Source organism: Cucurbita pepo, chromosome LG01, assembly GCF_002806865.2.
Source record: "Cucurbita pepo subsp. pepo cultivar mu-cu-16 chromosome LG01, ASM280686v2, whole genome shotgun sequence".
NCBI classification, from domain to species: Eukaryota; Viridiplantae; Streptophyta; class Magnoliopsida; order Cucurbitales; family Cucurbitaceae; genus Cucurbita; species Cucurbita pepo.
Genome location: NC_036638.1, coordinates 16072126 through 16084747, shown reverse-complemented (window position 1 = coordinate 16084747; position 12622 = coordinate 16072126). Strand labels below are relative to the sequence as shown.

General features: G+C 37.6%; 2 protein-coding genes across 2 annotated transcripts; both read right to left on the bottom strand.

Annotated features, from left to right (window-relative positions):
* Positions 1 to 3574, bottom strand: LOC111781293 (uncharacterized protein At4g15970-like). Its single transcript, XM_023661807.1, has 3 exons — positions 3107 to 3574; positions 1651 to 2016; positions 1 to 609 (listed from the first exon to the last, which is right to left on the bottom strand). Exons 1-3 carry the CDS (start codon positions 3329 to 3331, stop codon positions 94 to 96), a joined length of 1107 nt encoding a protein of 368 aa, XP_023517575.1. The 5' UTR covers positions 3332 to 3574; the 3' UTR covers positions 1 to 93.
* A 1198-nt stretch (positions 3575 to 4772) lies between these two features.
* On the bottom strand, positions 4773 to 9765 carry LOC111803472 (protein NRT1/ PTR FAMILY 8.3-like). The gene is made up of 5 exons (XM_023687890.1): positions 9612 to 9765; positions 7995 to 8100; positions 7581 to 7798; positions 6924 to 7480; positions 4773 to 5792 (listed from the first exon to the last, which is right to left on the bottom strand). The coding sequence occupies exons 1-5, from the start codon at positions 9660 to 9662 to the stop codon at positions 4967 to 4969; spliced, it is 1758 nt and encodes a 585-aa protein (XP_023543658.1). The 5' UTR covers positions 9663 to 9765; the 3' UTR covers positions 4773 to 4966.
* Between the last annotated feature and the right edge of the window lie 2857 nt (positions 9766 to 12622).

The window sequence follows — 12622 nt, the reverse complement described above, 5'->3', positions numbered from 1 at the left end:
AAAAAAAAACTTAAAAGTCACAAAGAATAGACTAATAAATCCTAAAGAATAGGACTCCCTGAACCAGAAGTATATTTAAAACAAAAGAGTAGACTAGTAACTCCTAATACTAGAAATGTTACCAATCCTGCAGTGCTGAGGAACTCTCCAAACTGAAATTGATGGTCCCTTAACATATGATGGCATAGACATGTATCGTTTCCAATCCTCAAGCATAATTCTAAGATCATGAAGCTTACTTTTCAGTCCAACACAGCAGTTTGCATGCATGGTTAATACACGGTTCAAATCTTTGCTGGGTTCACAGAACCCACCAAAATAAGCAGTATCCAAGAATCTAATCTTCAGCCCAATGTCATTGATGAAAGGTTCGTATTTGATTTTATTAAGAACATCCTGATCATGGTATTTCGGATAAGTTTCCCGCGATGAGTACCAGTACTTGTAAAACTCAATCGAACGGTTATTGGATTTCACATAGTTAAACCCTCCATTCGGTCTGTTGCCTAAATATTCAGGGATGCCTAGGTATTGATCACAAGCAATCTGGAAATCTGCATTCATATCAAAGAATGGGAATGGATCTCTGAACCACATAACATCAGCATCCTGAAGGAAGAAACAAGCGTAGCGGAATTAGAAGAAATACAGAAATAAAAACTAAAAATATAATATCTTGATCTATGTATCCTTGCCATCCTTCAGCATACATGGAAGAAAAAACTGATACATCCTAAAGTAATTGGTAAACAGCCAAGAGTTGTGAAAGTATAAGAGATGTTGATCAGCTAAGTAGCAGATTTCAAACCACAAAATTTTAAGAAAGGCACGTCTTGCTACCGTAAGCAGAAATTTGATACTGAAATGAAAGGCCAGGGAGAACATGGCGAGGCTTCAATGTTTTGCAATATGGGAGTTACTGTTCATAGTGGAGGCGGAAGACAACCAAGTGGGCAATGGATTGACCCTAATTCCTTAATCAACCTGGGGAGGAGAGGTGACATTTGATTGATAAAGGAATTTCCCCTATCCAAAAAAGATATTTCCCCTCGAGAAACCACCCAAGCATGTTCAAGAATTTTAGCCTGACTCCCTTTCGAAGCTCGTGTTGTTGCACTATCACGGTGAATGAGGAAGACATCAAAGTGGTCACTGGAGTGACCTTGAATTCCTAATTTAGAATGAGCTTGTGGAGCAGAGGTGAGATATAATCAATAAAGGAATCTTTCCTTGCCTGGAAGCCTCTGCCTGAACTCCCATAGAGAATAGGTCCATCCATTGGAACATGGACTTCTTAATCAGAAAAAGATACATTGTCATCCAGTTTGATACCTATTCAATATTTGTCATGTCATATAGTTATGAAGCACAAACACTAGGTTTCGAAATTGTGTATGTCGTCAAACACTTTAGACTCGAGACAACCAGGTAAATGTTGGATACCCAAATAAGACAGAAGACACCCTGATACATGTTGTCCATATCGGTCATGAAGGTCAACGTCCATATGCAGTTGCCTTGTAGTAAATGATTTACCTCAACACGATAATACTTATCCCAACCTTTAAAAGGAAATCGAAAAACGAATAATTGATGTTAATAAAAACTAAGGAAGCAACAATCTCAAGGTGAAAGGAGAGAGTATGGTACCGTAAAAACGAAATTGTACCCTATCTCAAGAACAGTTCGCAGAAAATCAATCCTTCTCCACATCATCTTCAAATAGTCAGGTGTCATAAAATGTGCCTCTGAATGAAAATCAACTCCTTCGGTGACAAGAGCAAAGCAATGAATATGGATATCCAAACAGCGAACAAATGCCTTTTTATCCAATGCAATAATAACCAAGTGGTTTAACAGTTGGTGAGTTCGATTTCCAATTCTAAAGCTTTCGAGAAAGAGATCAATGACTGAATTTGGAGATGCCCATGCTTGATTTAAAGTGGTTAAAATAACAGTTCTGTCTTCTGTCGCAGCATCCTTTAAGACATTGTCCAGTCCAAACTCATCAGCGTCCTATAATCAGACAAAAGGGGTACTAAAAGTATAAATTTAAGCATGAAAGAAAACCCCAATCCATAACAGTTCAATACTCAGAGCATAATAGTTTACAAGCAACAAGAAGAGTATATTATTCGGAATCACGACTCTCCAGAATAGTATGATATTGTCCACTTTGAGCATAAGCTCTCATGGCTTTGCTTTGGGCTCCCCCAAAAGCCTCGTACCAATAGAGATGTATTCCTTACTTATAAACCCATGATTATTCCCTAAATTAGCCAACGTGGGGACTCTCTCCCAACAATCCTCAACATATACAAGTAGAGAAAGTCTGTCTACATTCCTATACATTATTCATATCAGCCACACTGTGCTACTATATGCGTGTTCTTCTGGCAGGGAAATTCATCTTCCAAAACAACACTAAGCTTCTTATTCTTCAGAGATTCACAACATAACATCATTTCCTTGGTTTCATGAAAAATCACGCAACTCTTATGTCAAATAAGGAAGAAAATGGACAAGAAGTAGATTATTTCAAACCAAAATGCTAGAATTTTAACTAGGAAAACAAAGAAAGCTTCGAAGATAGCAATATTAGACAACCTAAATAGCATTAGCACATTCCCTAACAGACCCAGAGAAAAGCAAAATTAGCAGAATGTAGCAAAGATTTGAAGGTTCAAATTCAAAGAAGAAAACAAAATCAACTCTGCTTTCATGCTTGAAAGACAGAGAGGATGAGGAATAGATGAACACACAGAGTGCAGACATGCAAGCCGTATAAAAGATAATCAAAACTTCAGCTGGACAGGTATGTCACAATCGTTTCTATATTTTCGGGCATCATCAACGAGGAACAATTATTTCCATATTCGTGTTCATTACACCCCATCCCTCAACATCAAGGATTATTCATTGTAATCCACTTTCACATCAATGAAATTCAAACTCGCGATTCGAAACGAACGAGAAGCAAAAAACACGATTAAGCAAACTGGAATGATAGCCACAAACCAAAATAACAAAAAAAACACAAAAACTAACGAATTAATAAACCAAAGCACGAACGGAAGGTAAAAATAAGGAAACCGAGTTAACTCACCGCAAAAGGCTCGTTGTCGTCATCATCGAGGGAAGGGAGGAATAACGAAGCAGGAGAAGAATCAGAGAAAGTAGTCAAGGAGAAGAGAGGGAAGTCGCGAAGGGAGTCGAGTTCTCTTAGAACAACAACGCACGAGAGAGAAATGGCAGCGAAGAGGAGAAAAATCTGAAGTGTACGACGGAAGGAGAAGGAAGAGGAGTAGCTAAGCATGGCGGAAACGATCATAGACAATACAAGTACCGATCATAGACATTACATGCACCGATCATAGACATTTACAAAGAAAAGAGCAGAAAAATTAGCAGCATCAACCGTTCATACGCGTTCTAGAGAGAGAGAGATGCCAAATACAGAGAACTGTAAAGCTTGTGGGAGCCACAGCCACAGCCGCCATTAATGGAGGAGGATTTTGTACTGAAACTTCAGCAAATTGTTAGCATTACTACCATAAACGAACGCACTTATCTTCTCCATTTTCCTTCTCTGTCCGCTAATCAGAATGGAACAGATTACTGTTTCAAATTTGCAACCCACTTCATCTGTCACCTACTAAATCTAAGTTGGACCCACCTTTTGCAATAAATTTTAATTTTCTTCCGACTATAAATACTAATTTTGTAAATTTAATTAATAGGCTAAATTAATTATAAAAAAAAAAAATTGAATTTTTTAACGTTATTAATTCTTTTTTCAAAAGTGTTTAAAAAATATTACTTTTAATTATAAAAAAAAAAAAAAACTTAAAAGAAAATACTCTTAAATTTTTTTTTTTTTTTTTTTGGTAATAAAAGTTTAGAAATATCCTAACATTTCAAAAATAGTAATACTTATAAACTTTTTTTTTTTAAATATTTATTTATAAACTTTTTTTTTTAAATATTTATTTTATAAACTTTTTTTTTTAAATATTTATTTTTATAAGTTTTTCCAAACAAAAGATTATCAATCTTTTGAATTTTTTTTTTTAATTAAGAATGTTATTGAAATTCTATAAGCATTTTTTAAATTAATTAGAGTATTTTTATTAATTTAATTTAATTAATATTTATCAATATTATAATATAAAATATCTATAAATTATAAATGGACTAAAATGATATATTCTAATTTAATACATGTGTTTCAAGCGTTAAAAAAAAAAAAGAAACATAGAATTAGTTCAAATTCCATCGTTCATCTAACTCCATGTATTAATTCAAGCCCACTTCTAGCAGATAATTCAAGCCCACTTCTAGCAGATACTCCATGTATTAGCTCAAGCCCGCCCACTTCTAGCAGATATTATTCGTGGTCAGGCTCACAGCTCAAGCCCACTGCTAGCAGATATTATTCGTGATCAGGCTCACCGCTCAAGGCCACAAGCCCACTGTAACAGCTCAAGCCCATTGCTAGCAGATATTATTCGTGGTCAGGCTCACCGCTCAAGCCCACTCACGGTCTCAAAATGTGTTTGTTAGAGAGAGGTTTCCACACCCTTATAAAGAATGTTTTGTTCCCATTTTCAACCAACATGAATCTCACAATCCACCCCCTTCAAGACCCATCGTCCTCGCCAACACACCACCCGATATCTAGCTCTAACACCATTTGTAAACAATCCAAGTCTACCAGTAGAAGATATTATTCGAGCTATTACATATCGCTATCAATCTCAGTAAAAACACCGTTCAAGAAAAATTCTCAAACACAGCTTAAAACAATAAGAACAAACTAAAACCACTTGTAAATTAACAAACCACCAAAGACGGTTGATGATCCGAACTTAACATCGAATTGAAGTAAAAACAATGAATTTAGGACAGAAAAGAAGACATGGGGGCTGCTTATAATCTATATATATACATACAGAGACCGATATGGTTAAGAAGAAGCCTTCTTTGGGCGGTAGCGTTTGGCGCAGACAATGTAAACCAGCAAATTCAAGAAGCTCATTCCAGCCAACATCCAGAAGAAGAAATCCAAATGCCCCTCGTTCAAGTTATCAGGTATCCACCCAGCCTGCCCATTTCTTGTTGTCAAGTAAGTTACAATGGTTAGAATGAATGAGCTGAGGTAGTTCCCCAACGCGTTGGTTAACAGAGACAACGCGCTGCACAGACTCCTCATCGCATCGGGCGATTGATCGTAGAAAAACTCGAGCTGCCCGATGAATGTGAACACTTCTGCTGCACCAAGCAAGAAATATTGTGGTATTTGCCACAGAATGCTCAGTGGTACAGCCTCTGGTTTATGCACCAAATCGAGTTCTCTTGCAAGACTCAGTCTTTTGATCTCTACCACGGCTGCAGCTGACATACAAAAAACTGATATGCACAGGCCGATGCCCATCCGCTGTATTTCGGTGAATCCTCGCTCTTTTCCTGTGAGTTTCCTTGCGATTGGGACTATGAATCTATCGTACACAGGAACCCAGAAAATGACGCTTACGACATCGAAGGTCGAGAGAGAGGCTGGAGGAATTTGGAAAGAACCAATGGTCTTGTCCAGCATTGTCCCTTGCTCCACGAATAATGTCGACATTTGGGCGTATACGGCTGCAAAGACAATTCCAGTTGCCCATATGGGGAACATGCGGATAAGAATCTTGAACTCCTCGATCTGTGTTACCGTGCAAAGCCTCCATGGATCCGAGAAGTCGCCACTTTTCAACTCAGCATCGGAGATGACAGCCGCTTTGTCAAGGCATCTGCAGGAAATAACAGTTCAGTTTTTATACATGTATAGCCCCACTAAGTCATTTTCTTGTAATTCAATCATAACCAAGTTGTCTGAGCACGTGTCTAGACAAAATGATGTTGTTTCTTACAAAGAATGTCTATACATAAAGTAATGATGTAATAATGCAAGCCCACCGCTAGCAGATATTGGCTGCTTTAGCCTATCACGTATCACAGTCAATCTTATGGTTTTAAAACGCGTCTACTAGGGAGAGGTTTCCAAACCCTTATAAGGAATGCTTCGTTCCCTTCTACAACCGATATGGGATCTCACAATCCACCCCTCTTGGGAGCCAGCGCACCACCCGATGTCTGGCTCTAATACCATTTGTAACATCCCAAACCCACCGCTAACAAATATTATCCGCTTTAGCCTGCTACATATTTCACAGTTTTAAAACATGTCTACTAGGGAGAAGTTTCTACACCCTAATAAGTAATGCTTTGTTCCCTTCTCCAACCGATGTGGGATCTCACAATCCACCCCCTTGGAGGCCCAGCGTCCTCGCTGGCACACTGCCCGGTGTCTGGCTCTAATACCATTTGTAACAACCCAAGCCCACTGCTAGCAGATATCGTCCGTTTTGGCCCGTTACGTATCACCGTCAGCCTCACAGTTTTAAAACATGTCTAATAAGGAGAGGTTTCCACACCCTTATAAGGAATGCTTCGTTCCCCTCTCCAACCAATGTAGAATCTCACAAACGAACATAATTTCTGAGGTCAACGTGCAACAGTAAAGTTGCTAATTGTCCAACCAGATATCAACCTATTAGAACAGGTCGAAAAATGCATAGAAAAGCTATCAAAACACTGTCAAATGTATATGTCTCAGCAGGAAATACTACAACATAAGAAGCTAATGCTAATTACTGTTATAGCAATCATCATTTGAGAGATCCCAATAACACGATATCAGAAGTTGCTTGGGAAACGGGACAAGGAAGATCGGGTCGACTATACATATGCATAAATGTTGAAAGGAAGACAGGGCTTAGCTGCATCAGTTCGTCAATCATTAGAAATCGAATCTCGACGTGAATTCTAAATATTTTGGAAAGCAGCTATGAGATTATATCTCAGGTAGTGAAGAAAGTTACCTCAGTTCATTACTATGTTCGAGCTTACGACTTCCTTCAATGGCAGAACTTTTATCTTGCACCTCATACAGAAGATTACTGTCACCAGGAACCTTTAGATTTCGTTTACGAAAGGACGCAACCAAAACCTGGCACATTCTCGTAATCGGGCTTCCCCCCGGCTTCTGAAATCTGTAGAGCTTTGTGCCAGAAAAGAAACTTATTATAGCAAGTCCCATAAACAATGCAGGGATGCCAAATCCTAGACCCCACCCAGCATTATCTTGTATCCAAACTAGCAAACTACTTGATATAAGAGCACCAATATTGATAGAAAAGTAAAACCAGTTGAAAAACGAGCCCTTTTTAACCCTTTCAGCAGGATCAGAATCATCAAACTGATCAGCTCCAAAGGATGAAACACATGGCTTGATTCCACCTGTCCCAAGCGCAATCAGATAGAGTCCAAGGAAAAATACAATATACTGAGCAGCAGAAGCCGGGGGGCACATGAACCCGACGCATTCAGCAGGCTTTAGAGCAGGAACCGATGCTGAGAGAGTTAACGTACACATTCCCTGTAAAGAAAAACCTGCATCTTTAGTTGCACGCTAAAAAAGAAAATATCGACGCTGACACACAAGTCTAGTATTCTAATCTACATCAGATGAAACATACAATGAAGTAAATTGTTGAAAAGGCAGCAATTGTCCAATATCTTCCCCAGTAAGCATCGGCCAAGATAGCTCCAATGAGGGGTGTAAGATAACAAGTTCCTTGCCAAGTAGTGACATTTCTAGCAGCTGCAACATTTCCTTGATGTAATTTATTAGTAAGATAAGTGACAAGGTTCGTCGAAATCCCATAGTAGGCCAATCGTTCACAGCCTTCGTTCCCTGTATTACAAATAAGTGGCTCGAAATGTCAAGTAAAGAATAGAAAAGGAAGAAAAAAGAACTCCAAATGGGAAGAACACAAAAATACCTTTCGAAGAAGAATCATGGTAGATTTCATAGATTTGAATTGTCAAGTCTAAGTTAAGGTACTAAAATTAATGTAATTTTACCAAAGCACAGAGAGAAAAAGGATCACCTAGAATGAATGGGCATGCTTTCCAGTTTCCAGTATTTTGTTTGAGAACAGGATTCCCATGGAAGTCAACTGAGCCATCGCCTGTATAGAGTCCATTGCTTTCATTCTACAGAAGGTAACAAAACTTTAAGCATTTGTCGGAGTTAACCTCGGAGTGTTGGATGGATAACATGAGTACCCTCAAACGTTTCTTGAGTACGAAAAATATTAACATGACGTATGTAATATGACATGTTAAGAGAAAAATGTAACTAAAATACTTTTATAATACATATGAAACTATGATGTCTATGTATTATATACGCCAATCATGTGGTGGACTACAAACTGATTAGCATATTCGTTTCATCAGTTCTGGAATTAGTACATAGCCCACTGGTAGCATATATTGTCCTCTTTGGACTTTCCCTTTCCAGTTTACTAGGGAGAGGTTTCATAACCTTATAAAGAATGCTTCGTTCCCTCTCCAACCGATATGGGACCTCACAATCCACCCCATTCGGTGCCCGGCGTCCTCGCTCGCACTCGTTCCCCTCTCCACTCGACGTGGGACCTCCAATCCGCTCCCCTTTGGGGCCTAGCCTCCTCGATGGCACACCACACCGCCTGGTGTCCACCCCCCTTTGGGGCTCAGCCTCCTCACCTCCCGGTTCTGCCTCTGATACCATTTGTAAGCTCAAGCCCACCTCTAACAGATATTGTCCTCTTTTTGGGTTTTCCCTTTCAAGCTTCCCCTCAAGGTTTTTAAAACGGAGAGGTTTCCATGTCCTTATAAAGAATGTTCATTCTCCTCTCCAACCGAGGTGGAATCTCACAAAAAAAATAGTCAATGATTGTGCCAACAACTAAGGAAGTTGACATGTGTTGTATCTTATCGAGTTTCACATTCCTTATCCTAAAATCTGAACATCAATATCTTCTTATCCCAATCCATTTAACCTTTTAACCTATCAATGGCCAATCCACCACATACCTGGGGGAAAATCCTCCTACTTAACCAAGAACATCACGTTTAAACACACAACATCCAGCCTGCTTCAAAGGTACAGACACAAGATAAAACTCAAAGAACTGTCAGTTAGAGACTCAAGTTACAATGAACTCAAGTAAAGGGTATACGTACACTTGCACAATTCGCATCTAATGTGTTCAAATGGATCAAACCATTGAGCAACCACCCAGATTATCAACTGTATATCACTTTTAGGGAAAGAACAATCCTCCCATAATCAAGCTAAATTAGAAAAGCCTTCAAAATGGTCATGAAACGCTTCAATATTATCAAGACTTGGATGTACATAACGAATCATTCACAGTTGATTATTAATCTTTTTCCTCGTAAACATCGGTCATGAAATCCTTAAATGGGTTAATTACACAAACAATTAATTCGCAAAAACGTCATCCATGTTCTTTTCCATATAGCATGAAGCTATTCCTCTACAAATTCAAACGAAAACAGGAAAAAAGTATATGAAATCACGGATGCAGAGTATTTATGAGTACGAGATTCAAGTGATTTACACCCTTTGACCATTCCACAACCAGAAACAGCTCAATTCAGAAAACTCGGAAGATCCAAACAGAAAGAAGGAGAGAGAGAGGGAGAGATTAAACCTGCAAAAGACCCTCTTCCAAGATTGCTCGGTCGTCCTCATGAGAACCCATTTCTCTATTTCTCCGATCAGAAGGTTTCCAATAAAAAGGTGGATAACTTGGAGAAGCAACGTGACTCTCGTATAAATATCAGCACATGGGCGATGCCCAACGGATCATATCAGAATTGGGATTTTTTTTTTTCAAAGCTATAATTTATTTTTAAAAAAAATATGAACAGAATTTCAAAAATTTTAATAGTAATTTTTAGATTTTTGTAGCTGGGAAAAGAAATAAAAAAAATTTAGTGATTGTGACCGCACCCCTAAACGATATGGCTCACATATCTAGAGGGCCTCCTCGACAAATGGGCAATTAGAATTCTTATAATATTTTAATTTTATAAAGTTTTTAAAAAGCACCCATAAAACAGAAAACGAGTGTTTATTCGTTTAATTTTCAATAACGCTATGACNAGAACGCTATGACACAGTATCTATCAGAATGAAGAATAGTATTTAAGAATGAGAAATAGAATTGAGATATTCTTATAAAGTNATAACGCTATGACACAGTATCTATCGGAACGAAGAATAGAATTGGGATAGATGAAAATATTATTATTTAAGAATGAGAAATAGAATTGAGATATTCTTATAAAGTAACTTAAATCTTAAAAATTAAATTAAAATATAGTATTAATTAAATAAAAATATTAATTGATTACGAATATCATATTTCATAACTAATATATTTTTCAAATATTAACCGAATATCTTTAGTAATTCTACTAACAATAAATTGCACTAAATTCTAACACATTAAACTAAAATTAAAACAATTTTCAAACTAAATATTAACTAGTTATGATATTAATTTGAATTTAACTGTTTGTTTGCTTATATTTTCAATTGCAAAAATGATATTCTATTTTGTGACATAAATGAACTGAAACCACGTTCGAAAGAAAGCGATTTTGAGGATAGTATTAAGAAAGAATTAAAAGAAAATGAAAGTTGCTACGTATACTAATAAGGTGCACTTTCCGTTTTGGTGGCTCAATTATAAAAATTTCATAGTTAAGCGTGTTTTGCTTCGAGCATTTCTGGTGGGTGACCTCCCGGAAACTTCCAAGTGCATGAGAGTAAGGACAAAACATGTTAGAAAGACTCGTGTTAATCTGTAGAGAAAGTCTTCACTTTTAGAATCGAGGAGTAAGTAACGTGACCACGTCGCACGGGATACAGGAGAATGTCGGAGGTGCTGAATCCGAATTTTGAATCCTGAATATATGGGTCGTTACAATTTATTTCTTGAATCGGGATATGTTTTTCACGAGAAAACATGTTTATTGCTAAAAGTATATCTTTGCAACCTTAGTAGAGAAGAAAACATTTAAAAGTAAGATATAAAATGAAGATTATGATGCATATCCAATTTGATACTTAGATTTTGCTCCAAGAGTTTAAACTTAAGAAATGTGGCAAAAATAACATCTTTGCACGCTAAAATGACACTACGCCTTGGTATTGCTTACCAACAAATCCTCAAGTTCATTGGTGCTACTAAATCGAGGTTATAACTTCATCTACTAAATTTACGAATCAACCAATTAATGTAACAACGATTAAACTAATCTCAATTTTATAGGTCGAGAATAAGTTGATTCTTTCTGGGTCGGGATTTGGTGAACCAATTAGTCGAAGCATGGGAAGGTACGAGCCTTGTCTACGAAGCAAGTTCCAGCTCACTCAAGAATGAGATGACAATAATATGATTCTTTCTCTACTACTTCATGACAAATGATTGATAGGCACGGATGGTCGGGTCTTCTCTGCATTTGGTCAACTCATACCTCTCAGCATATTAAGTCAACAACACTTTCAAATGTCATTGGTTCCGTCGCATTCGTCAGACAACCTGCCTTTTTAAGAGTATGGGTAGATAGCTTGACACCTGGAGATATAGATGTAGATGATCTTCAGATTCCATATTGGTAAGTTCGATACTAATTAAGAAACTTAGGCTCTTTATTAATTTTAATGATTAGAAAAAACGATGAAGTTCAAGTGTTTAATGAGTTCTCGGGATAAATTTTTTCTATGTCATCTTAGCTTATGAAATAATTGCATGTTTAATTAATTAATTTGTTTACCTAATGTAACGACCCAAGTTTAGGATTCGAATCACGATTCAAAATCTAAATTTGGCATGGGTCTAAAGCATGTGTACCATGCAACTAGGAGGACCACATTGCTCTAAACTATATAGCTAGGGGAATTGAGAACCGAGTTAATCCACCGAGACCACCAGATGGAATTGACAAACCTATGTGGACTCCTTTTCAAGCAAGGGCATACGCGTCCACCAGTAGGGATGCCGAAAATCTGACACAGTGGTGACAGGTACACTATTAGTCCTGGGATCGTATGCTTTAACATTATTTGATTCAGACTCTACGCGTTCCTTTATATCTGTTTCGTTTGTTAGACAAACAGGGTTTGAGCTAGAACCCTTATTGCATGCATTAGTCATTAGTACCCTAGTGGGTTAGACCTAGTTGCTAAGGATAGAGTAAGAGATGGACAAGTAATCGTAGGAGAACGAACCTTACACATAGACCATCCAGATCTAGTTTTGAGTTCAAGGGTACCTGTTTTGGAGTTACCTCGAAAGTAGTATCGATAGTGAAGACTAAGAGGTTGGTCCAACAAGGAGGTTNCTTTAGATACGATACCCATCGTGAGTTTTTCAGATGTCTTCCCGGAAGATCTACCGGGAATACTCAATTCCCAAGTTAGGCATTGAACTTAAGCTAGGAACTAGACCTATTTCTAAAAACCCTTCCCATATAGCACTAGTGGAGTTAAAGGAACTCAAGGTGCAATTATAAGACTTACTAGACAAATGCTTCATCCGCCCTAGAGTATCTCCTTGGAGTGCGCAGATATTATTTATTAAGAAGAAAGATGGCTCGATGCGTGTGTGTGTAGTGACTACAAAGAACTAAATAAGAGGACAATAAAGAATCA

Excerpts from the sequence above, each read along its gene's own strand:
- LOC111781293 (XM_023661807.1), bottom strand. The coding sequence starts at position 3,331 with ATGATCGTTTCCGCCATGCTTAGCTACTCCTCTTCCTTCTCCTTCCGT. Across the intron at positions 2,017-3,106 it reads ACGACAACGAGCCTTTTGCG|GACGCTGATGAGTTTGGACT; the intron begins GTGAGTTAACTC and ends GTCTGATTATAG. Across the intron at positions 610-1,650 it reads GGTACAATTTCGTTTTTACG|GATGCTGATGTTATGTGGTT; the intron begins GTACCATACTCT and ends TTCTTCCTTCAG.
- LOC111803472 (XM_023687890.1), bottom strand. The coding sequence starts at position 9,662 with ATGGGTTCTCATGAGGACGACCGAGCAATCTTGGAAGAGGGTCTTTTG. Across the intron at positions 7,799-7,994 it reads AGCATGCCCATTCATTCTAG|GGAACGAAGGCTGTGAACGA; the intron begins GTGATCCTTTTT and ends TTTGTAATACAG. Across the intron at positions 5,793-6,923 it reads GAACATAGTAATGAACTGAG|ATGCCTTGACAAAGCGGCTG; the intron begins GTAACTTTCTTC and ends TATTTCCTGCAG.